Raw genomic sequence first — 15,410 nt, 5'->3', positions numbered from 1 at the left:
TGGATCAATATGCCACATCAGCTTCGTTATACTTCAATATTGATGAACTGATCTGTAACAAGACAACTGCAGCACTCGAACTCCGTCCTATACGTTGGAGTATATTCATGATTTTATATCCTTATGCCCCAAAGGTCATGCTCATGGTACAAATGAAACAGACAGTGCTTCTAATTGATTTCATGATTACTTTCATGTTTGTGTATTAAAAAAAATAGAATTTCTGCTAACTGCGAAATAGAACAAACATCAGCAGCCACACCAAGTACACTCAACAAATCAGCTCAGTTCAGCTTCATGGAAGCTATCTGGGTAGCAAGCTCCATGGCCTCCTTGAGCTGAGAAGCATCACTTCCCTGCATTGCAGAATTCAGACTTATAAGTAATAATGGTGATTTCTAGGCTTTGACCTAAGGGACTTCTCATAAAATTAATCATCGGCTCACCTGGCCTTGGGCAAGGCCATTCTTGCCACCGCCACCTCTTCCCTTGAGTGGTGCAATTGAAGGTGTAAGCCAGTCCAAAACTTTGAAGCCATCGGGTGCATCAGGAGGTACACCAGCATAAATAACAGCCTTGTTCGATGCTTCATCTGAGCTGAATAGCATTATTGGCAAACTCTGAAGAGGACAAACAAACAAAAATTCACCAGCACATCCAAAGATTTGACAGAAGGAATAAATTTGATCTTCGTAACTGACGCCAAAACAAATGCTTGGAGTATGTAGTGCCTTTTCAAATAGAAGCTATGATTTGCTAGGACTACCTTCGGGACAGACCCCTAAACAGGGTATGGTCTACAGGTATAGATGACTGATAGTTCTAGACACAGAGCTTGATGGCAGTACTTACCTTGAAACGGTTCATGGCTTTGACTACCGCTTCCCGGACAGCAGTGGTATCAAGACCCACATCAACATGAGCAACGCAAAAGGGCTTTCCATCAGAAAGAGCAGCTTCTGCAGCATCGATCGCGGTCTTCACAGCCTTTTGGATATTTTCATCACCCATTTTCTTCTTGGCCTTTCTTAGTTGATCCTGATTATGCAACAGTTGTGATCTCTTAAAATTAAAGTAAAAAAAGAATACCAGATATCTTAAGTACTTGCTCTCTTTGAGAGGATGGGACGGGTCAACAGGAAGATCTACGAACCTCTAACTTTGTGACCTTTCCTCTTAGATCAGCTTTTCTTGCAGCTGGGATAGAAGCTGCATCCAGCGTATTCTTGATGGAAGCAATTTTCTGCAAAAGAAAAGTCATCCTTAGATCAACAGGATTGCAGGAAATGTGTGCCAAGTACAATTGACATCAGCTGTCCACTAAAAAGGGGGCTAGGCACCGATATTTCTAATGAAAAGACATTGGCATCAAAACAAATTTTAAATAATATCCATTTTATCAGAGTATCTCAACCCTAGAACTCACATTAGGAGAGCATAAACATAAGAGTAAAAGCTTAGCACCTTTTCTAATATGGCTCCCTCCAATTTAGATGCTTCATCAATATCAGCATCAATAGATGATGCCAACTTCATAGCCTCAAAGGCACATTCAGCAGTGACAGCTGTGATCCTGCGAACACCTTTGGCAATACCCTCCTCAGATACAAGAGCAAATGCCGCGGCATCTCTTGTGTTTGAAATGTGTGTACCTGATAATACACAAATTTAAATGACATAACAACACAAAATACAGGATTACATGACTTATAAGTCAATATACCTCCACACAGCTCTGTTGATATGGATAACCATTCTTTGCTTTCAGGGTTTGCAAGCAAATCTTCAACTTTGCGACCAATCGATACAACTCTTACTGGATCAGGGTAGATCTACAAAACCCATATGTACAATCAATTATGTGAAAGAGACATTGCAAGATGGTATGTCTAGATGTTTAAGAAAACTCACTTCACCAAACACAGCACGTAGACCATTTATGCGCTTCGCATCAGCTAATTTTATTTCTCGTGCAGATACTTCCAACTCCTCCTTTATTTGTTGGTTCACTATGAACTCAATTTTTCTCAAATCTTCAGGCTGAACAGGTTTCCCTGTTATGGATTAACAGTTGAGATGACAAGCGAAGGGCAAACATGATGGGAATGCAACATAAAAATAATAATCATATTGATACCATGGGAGAAATCAAATCTCAGCTTCTCAGGAAGAACAATGGAACCTTTCTGGTCAATATGGTCACCAAGTACTTCCTGCACTTACAATGGAGGAATCATCAAGAGTGCAAAGACTACTACTGTAAAATCTGAGAGGCTCGGAAACATACCCTTAGGGCAAAGTTCAGCATATGGGTACAGGTATGGTTCGGAGCAATGAGAGTGCGCCGATTATAATCAACCTACCAGTAAGTCATGATATTGAAATATATCATTTAGCCAATGTCACAGTTCAATCTTATTCAGTATACATAATTCATTAGTAAAGAGAGGCACCTTGCATCTCACTTCATCACCAACAGACAAAGCCTTAGTGTCAGACCCTTCCATAAATGAACCAATATGCAAGACATAGCCAGCAAACACTTGAACATTGCTCACGGTGAAAGATCCAGATAACCCCTCAATACTCCCAGTGTCATATATCTGAAGCCAAAAAAATCATATGCCATGTCAGAGAGAATCATACATGTATGGCTACAGATACAAATAGGTATATTCCATGGTCGTTGAATGCAAAATGCTGTTTATTGCTGTGATATGCTAGTAATTTAGTTACAACGATTTTTTGTCACTCTCACAACTCTGTGAATGTCCTCGCCTCGCAAGCAAAGACTGTGCCCCTAACGATCAACTATATCCAGCACAAACACACATAAGGAGCACAACATGACTGGCAGGCTTCAGATAAACCCACAAGGCACACCCCGCTAAAAGCCTTGAGGACAGAAACTCCGGTCGCCACAACAAAACAGCTGCACCAGCTAGCCGCCACCATCACCGAGAAAAGAAGAAAGAAGCCAGATCCACCTTCGGATGGACAGGCCTGGGCCACTTCAGCCCTGATGACGCAGTAGCACACTGCCATCCTTGCATTGTCCGCAACACCTGAAAAGCCGATAACACCATTTCGAGGCCACCACCTCACTTCCAACTGATTCACCGCACACTGCCTCTTGTACCGGCTACGGCAACATCCATACAAACAGACCACAACGCTGCACAGACAGCCACCACACAGCCATAGCTTCCCGAGGCCTTGAGGCCGCCACCCCACCCCAACGTCCAGCCTCGACGCCCTCATCATGCCACCTCCCAAAGATGCCGCTTAGCATCCAACACTCGTCACATCTATGTCCCCCCTGGTAAGGACCACATGCCAGCAGAGCCACCTGAAAACGCCATGGTTTTAAAGGCGGTAGTTGAGGTGAGGCAACCCACCCCCTTCACAAATCTTAAGCGCTCAAGGCGGCGCTTTAGACATTCCTTGGGCAGAGCGATCAGCAGTTTAGCATATTAGAAGAGAAAATGGAAGGAAAAAAACTGAGATGGCCACTATTCATACACTTCCCGTGGCCCAAAAGCCCATCTAATAAAACATATACTCTTCCCATGACCCACTACCCTTCCCTTCAATCTCACCAAAGCCATCACATCCTTCCTCACAGCAGCAGCACACAACCTTCCCAACCCCCTCTTTCCTGCTCACAACCCCTCCCTCACAACAGCAGCCACAATCATTCTTTTCGTTCTCACCACGACAGCAGAGTAGATCAGGGAAGGGAAGGCAACGACAGAAGCATCCACACGACTGGATGCTCACCGGAACACAGGGAGGCGGCCACACTGTCGTTTGCAAGCCCCCAGGGGCAGCAGAGACCCCTGGTGGTGGCAGAACAGGGCACGGCGGTCGCTGTACCCTAAATGTCTAGAGTGCGAGGCAACACCCTAAGCCCCTAAACACAGTGGAGCTTCAAACCTTTGCAGTCACTTAGGCAACGGTTCAAGGACGCCTTTTAACCCACAGACAATGCACACACCACCAACCACACAACAGTATCACCACCAGCCACCAAGGCAAGACGACGTCGGAGGAGGCAACACTGCACCACCGAAGCAGTTGTTTCCCCAACTTTTTATACTCCATATACTAGTAACTACATTAAAATTAATGCAGTGCTGATTCAGAAACAAACTATAAATTTATCGCATGGTTGCACCTTAAGAGGTGATTGCACTTCAAATGTTCCATTCAAACATATCAACATTACTTTGTAGACAGTGAGGTTGTACCTGACCACCCTGTTCCGCATAGAAACTTGTGCTTTCTAACACAAGACCAAAGTCCTCAGCACCAGATGCAGTGTCTATGAACTCTGAGCCAGTATAGATAGCCTTCACCACACTGTGATGCTCCTGCAAAATGATTTCATGGTGAGTCAACAATCGACCCAGTACTTACCGACACATAACTACAGACGCAGAACCAGAACTATTATATAGCCAAACCAGAACTAAAAATCTAACAGATAATCTAACCTTGTGTTGGAACTTTGGGCTATCATCTGTGCTGGCAAGCCCCTGATTGCGCAGCTGTGCTGTAGCATTAGCATCCAGTACAATAGATTTACCCCCAGCCTGCAAAAGAAAAATATATAGCAAAAAGTATAAGTAAAACACAAATATAGAAAGGTGCCCAATTGATTGTAACATCAGCAGCATATCAGCAATAAAAAAAGGAAGAATAGTTTGATGACAAAATGGAACCACAAGAAAGGATCAAATCCATATTTAACTAGGATACAACCTTGAAGCGAGCATTACGAGCCTTTTGCCTCGCTTCCTCCATAGAAAGAGTAAAACCCTCCATATCAACAGTCAGCCCATAGTCAACTGCCATGACCTATGGACAAGAAACAAAAAGATAAGATAAACCAACAATAAAATGTCATTTAAATTTACTGATTTAAACAAGAAAAGTAAACCAAATCAAATTAATTTGATAAATTTACTGATCACAACGTGAACAACAAACCTCAGTCAAATCAATTGGATAACCATAGGTGTCCCACAGAATAAATGCATCCTGAAAGAACAAATAGCAGTTGTGATATATGAAAGATGGCAAAAAGAAACTTGAAAAGTTCAACAGAATGTGATGCAATTTTCAGGTTCAACACAACATAGTGAATCATCAACAAACATGAGGAAGTATGATCTATGGGACATGTTCTATACAGTGGACAGCTCACAGCAGCTGAGCATCTCGGTTCATGTTGCTACACCGGCACACATTGCAGTGAGTTCAATATGATGGTAGAATTGTTCTATCGTGCAGACAGTATCGTATTAGTTAGCTAGATAAACATCATGACGGTTCGCCGGCGATCTTACCCTTAGTACAGTAGTTGCATTTAATTTCCTCTTAGGTTGCAAGCACATCATTTTCATATGTTTTTCATTAAGCAAAGATCAACTTTGCATAATTGTTCCAAGGATTTATTGAGCTTAGCGCTCATTTTAGGGCTAACTGATAATATTCACCATCTTTGTTGTGCGGTTGTGCCTTTGATAAAATGCCCCATGTTTTTTTCAGAATGGATAAAATGACCCGTCATTGCTTTGCCAATTGATGATATGCCATATATTAAGTTTGACCATCTTTATCTGTACCTAATAATAAAAGCAGTAGTGTTTCCGTCGTTCGTTTCGTCCGTCGGGCGATTTTCATTTTGGTCCTTCCTTTTCTCAGAAATCAACACGCAGTCCAATTTCAGGACGGAACTGAGCTTTTCTACAAAAATCAGGGTCTTTTTTGCAAATCTCCCCCTGCCTCCACCCCTCCTCCTCCCGTGGCGCTCCTTGCTCCCGTGCCCGGCGCCGCCAGCCGCCCGGCCCCCTCCTCCACCTCCCGAGGCCGCCCCCCGCCCCTCCCCCAGTCACCTCCTCCTCTCGTGGCCGCCGTCCCCATCTCCTCCGCTCGCTTGAAGAATCCACGCGCAGTCCAAACCCTAATCCAAATCCTATTCTTCTCCTCTCTCCGGTCGCGACGCCTCTGCCCCACCCCGCCGCCTCCTCCGTCCATACCACCTCCTGATCTGGATCCGTGCGGCCCGGTCTCCATCTTCAACGCCCCAAACCGTCCCCGTACTCCACCTACAAGCAACGGCGGCCTCCAGGCGGCGCAATGGCCTCCCCAGCGAAGGCGCCGTGGCCTCCAGGTGGTGCGGCGGCCTCCAGGCGTCGGTGGCTTCCCTGGCGCAGCCGCCTCCAAGCGCGGCATCGGCAGCCTCCCCCAAGTCTGACCTTCTGTATAATATCAAATTGCCAAAACTCTATCCTGCACTTGGGCACAGAACTTGCTTGACAATGTGATTTGTTCGCAGGCTTTAGGCGGACCTATCTTGTGTGGAATGCGGGCAATTTGGACTGCAAGGAACAAAAGATATCATGGAGAAACCTCAATGAGCATTACACAAGCTTGCAGGTGGGCAAGGGACATGGCCTCCGATCTGATTCAGACCTCGGGCCCTTGTGCAAAAGGTTCGAATAGCATCAAAGTAACAAAATGGCAAAAGCCTCCTGCAGGTTTGATTAAGGTAAATGTTGATGCATCTTTTGACTATGAAGGTAAACAAGGAGCCACGGCTGTGATGATTAGAGATGACATGGGCCAGGTGATTGCTATCCGATGCAAGTGGTACAACGATATCTCAATTGTGCTGTCAGCAGAGGCACCGGCATGTCGGGATGGTGCAGAATTGATGGCCAGCCTGAAATAAGGTGATCTTAGAAACAAATAATCTGGATGTTGCTAATTTGTGGAAAAGTAGAAGCGAAAACAGATCATGTATCCTCCCTGTTCTGCTCCAAATTCAGGATATTTGTAGGGGGTGTGATGTTTTTGAGTTTACTCATGTTTGTAGAGAGGCCAATATGGCTGCACACTAAACAACCATGTTCGCTTCTTGTAATCAGTTTGTAAACACTTGAATGTACCAGAAACCTGATTTCCTGAACGCCTGTATTCAGTATGATTCTCATGCTTGACAATGAGTTAATATAAGGCAGTTTCACTCTAAAAAAATCTATGTGTGTGATGTATGTTGACATTTCCGTGTATAATGATGTATAAAGATGGTGTGTGTATGATATGAAGTGGATGTATACAAATTAATTGCACTGCAAGCTATTAATTGGTGCTAAAAAAAATTAATCCATAAAAAATCACCATTGACGAGTGCTATGTATAAACTTCAGAGGTGACAAAATTTCATAGCTGAAGCGTCAATGATAAAAGCTCTTACCGACACATAACTACAGACGCACCGAAAAAACGTCACCAACGAGGGTTTTAGACGTGTCAGTAATAACTATTTCTGTAGTAGTGTAGCTCGTGAGTAGCGAGTATCAAAGTAATTCTTATTTTGACGGAGTTATCCGCGACGGTGTTCGGGTTCTTTGTCTGAATTTAGTTCCTTGTCAAGATCACGCCTAAGGCAACCTACATAGAAGTGTTTTTTGGTGTATGTTGAGGGTCATAGCTATGGGTAGAGTTATAGGAGTCCAAGTCAATTTTAGTCAAATCCTGATAGTATCAAATTATATTGTTGTATTTTCTGTAAACATGAATTTTCGTGTGCATTATGTTTACATGTGAAAGCAAACGAAATTAAGTCCGTGGCAACGCACGGGCACTGTACTAGTTTAATTAATGACTGAAAAATCTGACCGGAAAAGACTAGACTGACCCCTCAGTCCAAAGCATCAAAGAAGACAGGTCCTTTTGATCCTCGCAGACCCTGTGTCTTCCTCCTTAGCCGGCGAGCCCATCCGACAAAGTCACTGCAGCGACGCCCTTCTACTAACTCAAGCACTGCGTTGACGTCACGATAGGCTAAACCCACTCCGTTGTGCTGCGCTGAGCCCTGTTCCCCAGAACAGGAGATGCCCATGCCTCCGACCCGTCCGCCAGGGGAACCCTGAGTGTAGCCTTCATTTCTTTGGGAAGTTTCCACGAGCGCTTCAACCGCAGGCATCGCACTGCAGGGGTTCCTGGAGACTGTCTACCTTAGTTAACTGAACTTCACAGGCCCAAGGCCTTCTGCCCCATTATCCACGACACATGGGATTGAGGGCTAGTTCTAAAAAATTTGCTGCTTCCATTGTGCTTAGTTTACATTCAATATGCAGAGTTGTCTATCAAGAACATAGCTTTGACCTAAAATGCGAATTTAATTCTGAAATGGTTGCCAAAGATAGCAAATTCAGAATTTATACAACTATGTATGGCGTGCCGTGTGGTAATGATTTGGCTAACTTTGCCTTGTTCTGTCCTGCAAGCTAATTTGATACAACACTGTGCTACGGTTCATTCAACAGGGATCCATTAGTCGGTATGGTTGCATATGATTTTGTATTTGTGCTAGTTACTCCCTGGACTAGATGACTTGGCTAATTAATCACCTATTACATATTTACATTAGTAGACCCCATGTGCCTACTGCACCTATATGCCCCAACAGGCAACAGGATACATTGTCTCTAATACTTCCTACTTTATCTTATATCCTAACAAGCTTATAACTTTGCCAGTGGACCATTCCCCCTTTTGTCAGACGCAATAATACAACGCACGCCGGACAGAAAAAAGGGCAAGACAAAAAGGGCTTACGTCACCATATGGACAAACATAACCAAGTGAAAACAAAATACTACGTGATGATAATCCAAAAACCAAAAACACTTGCCTGACCACTAAGTACTGCCCCGCCATTCTCCTTGACAGCATCTGCAGCTTTCTTAAATTTCTCATACCCCTGAAAATCACACCGACACAATTATTTAACAAGGCAAACATCAACAGATAGAATACTATTATAATAGTTCAAAAAAATAATAGACCATCTAGATTTCAATTGTAAGTTTTTTTACTCTCTGCTAGTGCTTTTAATCTTTTACACAACAAACATAATGGTGAGGCATCTAGTAGGAACTTCCCTTAAAATAGGAGCATGAGAAATAAAATCATGGCCATCCAAATGAACTTTCAATGGTGCAACCAAAAAAAATTGAACTGCTAATGGTCATTTGATTAAAAAAAGAGATGAGATATTGTGATTGAAATCGGCTAGGCTATTGCGATCAAATCTAATTTTCCGAGATTGAAACTATTATCCTATATATTGTGTTGCCTCGAAACAAGAAGCTACCTGGTTACTCAGCACAACACTTTAATTTTGTACTCCCTCCGTCCAACAAAAGATGTCTCAAGTTTGTCAAAATTTGGATGTATCTAGACATGACTTAGTGTATAGATGCATTCAAATTTAGTCAAAGTTGAGACATCCTTTGTTGAACGGAGGAATACTTAAATCCTCTAGCAAGTGTATCACACAAGCAAGACAGTGGCACAAAGGATATAAGAACATTAACTGGTCGACAGAAACAGAAAAAATAAAATATCAGGATTGGAAAAAAAAATGCTCAATTAACTTCAGCCAAACTGATGTTATTGCTACAAAAATACACCTGGAAAGTGGAAACCAATATTACCTTTGCTAGAGTGTTCTCGAAGCTTTCCTCTTCATCTTTGATAATATCTTTTATCTTCTTTTCATTCTCCTTCAGCTCAGGAAATACATCACCCATCACGCGGACAAAAACATGTACAAGGCTGCACAAAGTTAGAGAAAAATAATAAATCAAATGCCAACCTCAAGAACAAAGAGAGTGTTTGCCACAAGATAGAAGAAAAAAGCAGAACAAACTTTAAAAATGATGCAGAAGGAAAAATTAAAAACTACTCCCTCCGTCTATAAATAATTTTAACTAAACCACGACAAGAATTTAGGAATGGAGGGAGTATGCTGTTATTAAGGATTGAGTTACCACAAGATAGAAAAGATGCTAGTGAAGATTTCCTATATACTACATTCAAAAACACAAATTCAAACCCAAAAATTGACCTGATACAAATTAATGTTCACAGCCCACTTAGACTTTCCCCTGGGCAAGTGCCATAAAGGACACGTACTTCTGTGAAGTTTAAACAGAATTGACTGACTATACACACTTTAACATACTCCGAATATTTGATAAATAGCACCTCTACTATAGTGCATTGTCCTCACTCCTGACACATATCACTATATAGGGTGGTATCAGAGGTTCAAGTTCCAGATTTGCAACAAATCCTTACGTACCATTTTTTTCCTGGATTAACAATTTGTCAAATTAAATGTGAACAATCAAACTTAACTGGTTCCTTCCTAGCATTGTTGCAATTTGCAAGAACATTCAACCAAATAGCAACATGGACCAAATGTTGGTAACACAGTTAGATGTAATTTAATAGATACATATGCACTATAACGCTGCTCAAATAATAACATTAATTCACCAAGAGTTGTGGTATGGGTACATAACATGTGCATCTAATTTATGCACGTTTCCCACTATTGACTAATTATCCTACACGAGGGGATGGTGGACATCGGGGAATAATAGGGGAGGAAAAGGTTTCTAAAATTCCATGTAGGTAAGATGTACTGCCATAGAGATCTAAGTTGAGAGCTATATTAATACCATGTAAAAATCGCTAATACAAAGACATTATAGACCTAGGCATTCTACAGAACATGGGCCACAAATTTTTATAGGCAATATATACGTAATATTTTCACATGACAAATCTGGTCAAAGTTAATAGAGCCAACATTGATGCCTGGGTAAATAGGTCGACCCCTGGACCCATACTTATGCTCTGGTCACATGGGGCAGGTCCAGATACGTACTGGGCCAACTCATTTCCATCCTATAAATTCTTAACTAAAATCATATGACGTAAACATAATTTTGTATTATCATCACATCACATCCAACAATCATTCAAGTCAGTCATAGATATATTTTCAGCATTGCACACAAACATATTTATTAACATAAATGTACACAATACAAAACTTGCAAGTTAATGTTCTTACGAGCTAAAAAATCCTTGCTTCGCCATCAATTTTTGATGACCAAAGTGAACAGCCCGTCTGAGTATACGCCTTAGAACATATTCTCTTCCCTCGTTGCCTACATAAGAATTTATATTACAAACAAAGAAACACCAAGCTGCGATAGAAAATGAAGCCCTGAAACATGGTACATGTAAGAAAAATAACAATATGTAGTTTGCAACATAATCTTTCGGTTATGCACCATCTTCAGCGCATAGGTTAAACCAGGTAGTGGATCCACTGAAAACAATCCCATTAAATTAAATCAACATAATAACATATACTGCGGTTGTTCTATACCTTTACTCCTAAAGCATTATGTAAATACTAACTATGTGCATACAGTATGCAGTATTATTTTGCAGTTATTATGATTATAAACTTCATTAAAAAAGTCACTCTAGATTTCTGAGTTAATATTGTCTCACATTAAGATATAATCCTACATTTGGAAGATAATTCGCCATATTCATTCCAACAAGTATTGATCACTTAATTCAACCCTACCAATAGCACAAATACTTTCTCTGTGTGAAAAACAGTTTTAAATAAGGTTGATCTGATAATTCCCACCTAAATTCCTGCAACAAGAACTATAAAAATTTAGTGCCTGTTTTGGAATCTTTATGGTTTGGTTCAACTGACCTTAACCGACAAAGTAAAACAGAAAAAGAGCAGGTATCAGTTTCATATTTACTAGTAACGCCTAATGCATTCCAGCTGTAGACAGTACATTGCAACTCAGGTCCCAGAAACTAATGGTTTGTACCTACACTTGAAAATTAATCAGCCAGGACCCAAAAACTAGCCTCCATTATAGTGGCTAGTCATATTGGCTAACAATTGCCAGTGTGGTCACATTGAGTATAATGATTTAAATTTTGTCACTTACAATTGCTAGCCACTGGAAATTCAAGCTATTTCTGGCTGTGTCAATGAACGCCTTTTTACTACAGTACAGCATCCATCTTGAATCAAAAGAACTCACATGTGTAACAGAAACTATTAAAATTAAAATTAACATTTTCATTTGAGGGCCAAAATAACACAAATGCACAAGTTCGTGCTCACTCGTGAACAGATAAGAGATGGAAACACTTTGTAGAATGCAAAGCAGCAAGCTCATTAACGAGGCAATCAGCTGTATAATAATTTTCCATCTGTTTATAGAAAGTAAACCCTACTCACAAATTGATGGCAATTGTTATTGATAATTTCTTATTTCTTACCAACAAAAGAGTAAAAACTCACCAGGTTGAGAACCATCAGCGATAGCAAAAGAAAGGGTTCTTATGTGATCGGCAACAACTCTATACGCCATATCAACTTTCCCAACATCATCAGTGCCTACTTTACCAGAGTATGGTTGAATTCCAACACCAGCCAACTTCATTTAAATGCATGCCAAATTAACAAAGAAGTCATTTAGTTTAGGCAACAATTAGAAACTGCACCAAATTACTGTTCAGATGTGCACAAGCATAAAACAAGCTGCAAGTGTGCATATGGCCAACATACTTGGTGGATGGCATCAAATAACGGCATGAATACATCTGTATCGTAATTGCTCATTTTATTCTGAAGGATGGAAGTTAAACGCTCGAAGCCCATTCCTGTGTCAACATGTTTTGCTGGCAAGGTTCTCAAAGCACCATCAGCTTCCCTATTGAACTGGGCATTTAAAAAAGCCAATATTATTAGTATATAGAACGAGCATGCATAGAAACATGCACAAATAAAACAGAGCAACTGGCCATATATTGGAATTAAAGTTTAACTATCTACACAGAAAGTAGTTTTTCTTTAAAGTAGCATGATAACCTGAATGAACACAAGATTCCATATCTCAATACATGTAGGGTCATCATTATTCACTAATGAAGCTGCATCACGGTTACCAATGCGATCAAAATGAATCTCCGTGCATGGGCCACAAGGACCAGTGTCGCCCATCTCCCAGAAGTTATCCTGCTCACAGAATACATTGTATAGAGTTTCTTCGTAAGTAAATAAGGACAGTAAGGCAAAAGTAGGTCCAACAACAATGAAGAAAGTAAAACTAATACAATGTAACATCCTAAACTCTGAAGAACTTTGACCAACAAACAAAGCACATTCACTGTACCTTGCAGCCAAAAGGAAGAACTTTTTCTTTCGGTAGATATTTTAACCATATATTCTTCGACTCAATATCAGGAGCAAGGCCAGCTTTCTCATCACCACCAAAGTACGTTGCGTAAATTCTATCAGTAGGCAATTTGTACACCTGTATATAAATTGAAATCAGTAAGCAATAAGAAGGTCACCATTGTTTAGACAAATCAGTGGGCAATTTGTACACGAAAGGGTTTTTTCACAAAATTTTCTTATTTTTGTTTGTGTCCAGATGCCCTACATCACAAAAACGCAACATACAGACTGACCAGAAAAATTCGTCCAACATGCAGTTTAATTTCAACAACAATTCAGTACTTAGGGCTGTCCAAACATGGCCCTTCCCCATACCTTTGACATAGTTACGTTACCTTTTAAATGGGAAATCATTAGGGCATAGTCAAGGAATGAAGCATCAAAGACATCAGATTAATTGATTGTACCAGACAACAAAATTAAAATTGAAATCAGTGTAACATCAAATAGTTCCGCTTCATATATGCACAAGGGGAAATTTAAGGAAATATGTTTTAGAGTGCTTTTCGTGAAGGCGTAAATAAAATTTCCAAACCCTATAGAGCATTTCAAAACTTAAAAGTTTAAATAATAACACTGACAGTTTCTAAATTAGTGATACCTGTGCAAATTGATCTCTAAACACCGAACTTCATCAGGAATAACTCCAAACTGGCACACGAATTAAAAAAGTCCTTTCTAATTTCTCACAAATAACTCTAGAACAAAAAAAATCGAGGAAGAATAACCCTCAAACAATCAAATCTTTAGATCAAAACTACAATATCACGGCATGAATCACAAACTATCATCATCATTCCCTGCTAAATGTCAATTATATCATCATCAAAGCCACCGAATCAGCACATAAGCCCACTTTCACTTATTTATTGATCATTAATCTGCTGTTCAAAAGAAACTCAGACGAAACAGAACCAATTGTTCATTCAAAATAGACTTGAAGCAGCGCTACATCAGATTCGTACAGTACAGCAGTATATGCCTACTAACACGCGCGATCGAGAAGAGAAGGATCCTATACCTGGGTGAGGAGCTCCCATGCATACCCGATGGCCTCCTCCTTGAAGTAGTCTCCGAAGGACCAGTTCCCGAGCATCTCGAAAAAGGTGTGGTGGTAGGTGTCCTTCCCCACGTCATCGAGATCGTTGTGCTTGCCGCCGGCGCGGATGCACTTCTGGGTGTTGCAGGCGCGGCTCAGGCGGCCAAGCTGCGAGTCCGGGGCGGCAGTGCCGAGAAACACCGGCTTGAACTGGTTCATTCCGGCGTTGGCGAACAGCAGCGTGGGGTCGTCGACGGGGACCACGGGGCTCGACGGCCATCGCGTGTGCGACTTAGACTCGTAGTACTGGATGAAAGTTTCCCGGACCCGCCGAGCAGGCCACTCAGGCGACGCCTCCATCGGCGGTCGGGCAGTGGCGGCGGCGAAAGAGGAGAGGTGGATGGCGGCGGCAGGCAAAACCCTAGCGGGGGGCTTGGGGAGGAAGAGCACCCGGCACGCGCGCGCGAGCATGTACCACTAGCAGTAGACGGGGCACGGAGAGGATAATATATTTGGAGTGTTCTTCTCTCTCTTTTTACAGCAAAAAGAAAATGATAATATCGACAGCCAAGAAAGTGCATCCTTGGATGTCAAAGTTCGGCAACTTGACAGCCAAGAAACTGCACGGTTGATCGACGCCAGACAATCTTTCCTCGCTCTGGTAATTTTCGGACTTCAATATGAGAGACAACAAAATGAGACGGATTTCGAGCGTTCTCACGCCATCACCCCTCTCAACCGTCCGATCGGTGTTTTTTTCATCACTGGCCGTCCAACGCGTCTGGGCCTCGCGGCTGGACTTGTTTAGTTGGACGGGCCGCTGCTCCATCAGGAAAATCCAAGAAATCTCGTTAATTGGGCCGGTTCACAAATGCGGCCCGGTTCGAATTCTGTCTCCCTGCAGGGAAGCCCTCGTCCGGTCGTCCCCCTCTTCGCGACGCATGCTTTCCCGCGAGAGGTGTGATGTTGCGCTTCCGCTTCCGCCGGAGATGGAGAGACACGCCGCGCCGCCGCTTTAATTCGCTTCCGTTTCTGTTCTCACATGATGACATCGACGTCAGTTGCTACCCCCTGCCCTTCTTCTTCTCATTCATGGCTTCCCCTATTTATACCTATTTATTCCTTCCACCTCTCCTCTGCCAGATTCCTACGATTTTGTGGCGCCAATCCCCTGCCGATCTCTGTTCTTTCCTGACTCCTGAGTCCCCATACCTAGGG

General features: G+C 42.0%; 1 protein-coding gene and 2 long non-coding RNA genes across 3 annotated transcripts; 1 reads left to right on the top strand and 2 right to left on the bottom strand.

The window, feature by feature from the left end:
• LOC100837273 (alanine--tRNA ligase) lies at positions 1–14,688 on the bottom strand. The gene is made up of 22 exons (XM_003571667.4): positions 14,175–14,688; positions 13,089–13,229; positions 12,785–12,931; positions 12,482–12,634; positions 12,215–12,350; positions 10,943–11,039; positions 9,513–9,633; positions 8,708–8,776; positions 4,993–5,043; positions 4,765–4,860; positions 4,497–4,595; positions 4,251–4,373; positions 2,454–2,603; positions 2,288–2,359; positions 2,138–2,213; positions 1,912–2,054; positions 1,724–1,832; positions 1,465–1,652; positions 1,154–1,243; positions 853–1,038; positions 447–620; positions 1–356 (listed from the first exon to the last, which is right to left on the bottom strand). The coding sequence occupies exons 1-22, from the start codon at positions 14,661–14,663 to the stop codon at positions 285–287; spliced, it is 2,982 nt and encodes a 993-aa protein (XP_003571715.2). The 5' UTR covers positions 14,664–14,688; the 3' UTR covers positions 1–284.
• On the top strand, positions 6,224–7,115 carry LOC112271600. The gene is made up of 2 exons (XR_002964876.1): positions 6,224–6,500; positions 6,588–7,115. It is a non-coding gene; the product is annotated as an uncharacterized LOC112271600 (long non-coding RNA).
• On the bottom strand, positions 6,513–8,700 carry LOC112271601. Its single transcript, XR_002964877.1, has 2 exons — positions 7,709–8,700; positions 6,513–6,730 (listed from the first exon to the last, which is right to left on the bottom strand). It is a non-coding gene; the product is annotated as an uncharacterized LOC112271601 (long non-coding RNA).
• Positions 14,689–15,410: the final 722 nt, after the last annotated feature.

The sequence above is a fragment of the Brachypodium distachyon genome, chromosome 3 (genome assembly GCF_000005505.3).
Source record: "Brachypodium distachyon strain Bd21 chromosome 3, Brachypodium_distachyon_v3.0, whole genome shotgun sequence".
NCBI lineage: Eukaryota > Viridiplantae > Streptophyta > Magnoliopsida > Poales > Poaceae > Brachypodium > Brachypodium distachyon.
This window is presented reverse-complemented; position numbering and strand designations above follow the sequence as displayed.

Bases quoted from the DNA above. Each gene is read 5' to 3' on its own strand.
- LOC100837273 (XM_003571667.4), bottom strand. From the start codon at position 14,663: ATGCTCGCGCGCGCGTGCCGGGTGCTCTTCCTCCCCAAGCCCCCCGCT. The intron at 4,861-4,992 runs GTTTGTTGTTCA...TCTTGTCCATAG, and splicing joins ATCCAATTGATTTGACTGAG to GTCATGGCAGTTGACTATGG. The intron at 621-852 runs GTAAGTACTGCC...TGTCCTCTTCAG, and splicing joins AAGCCATGAACCGTTTCAAG to AGTTTGCCAATAATGCTATT.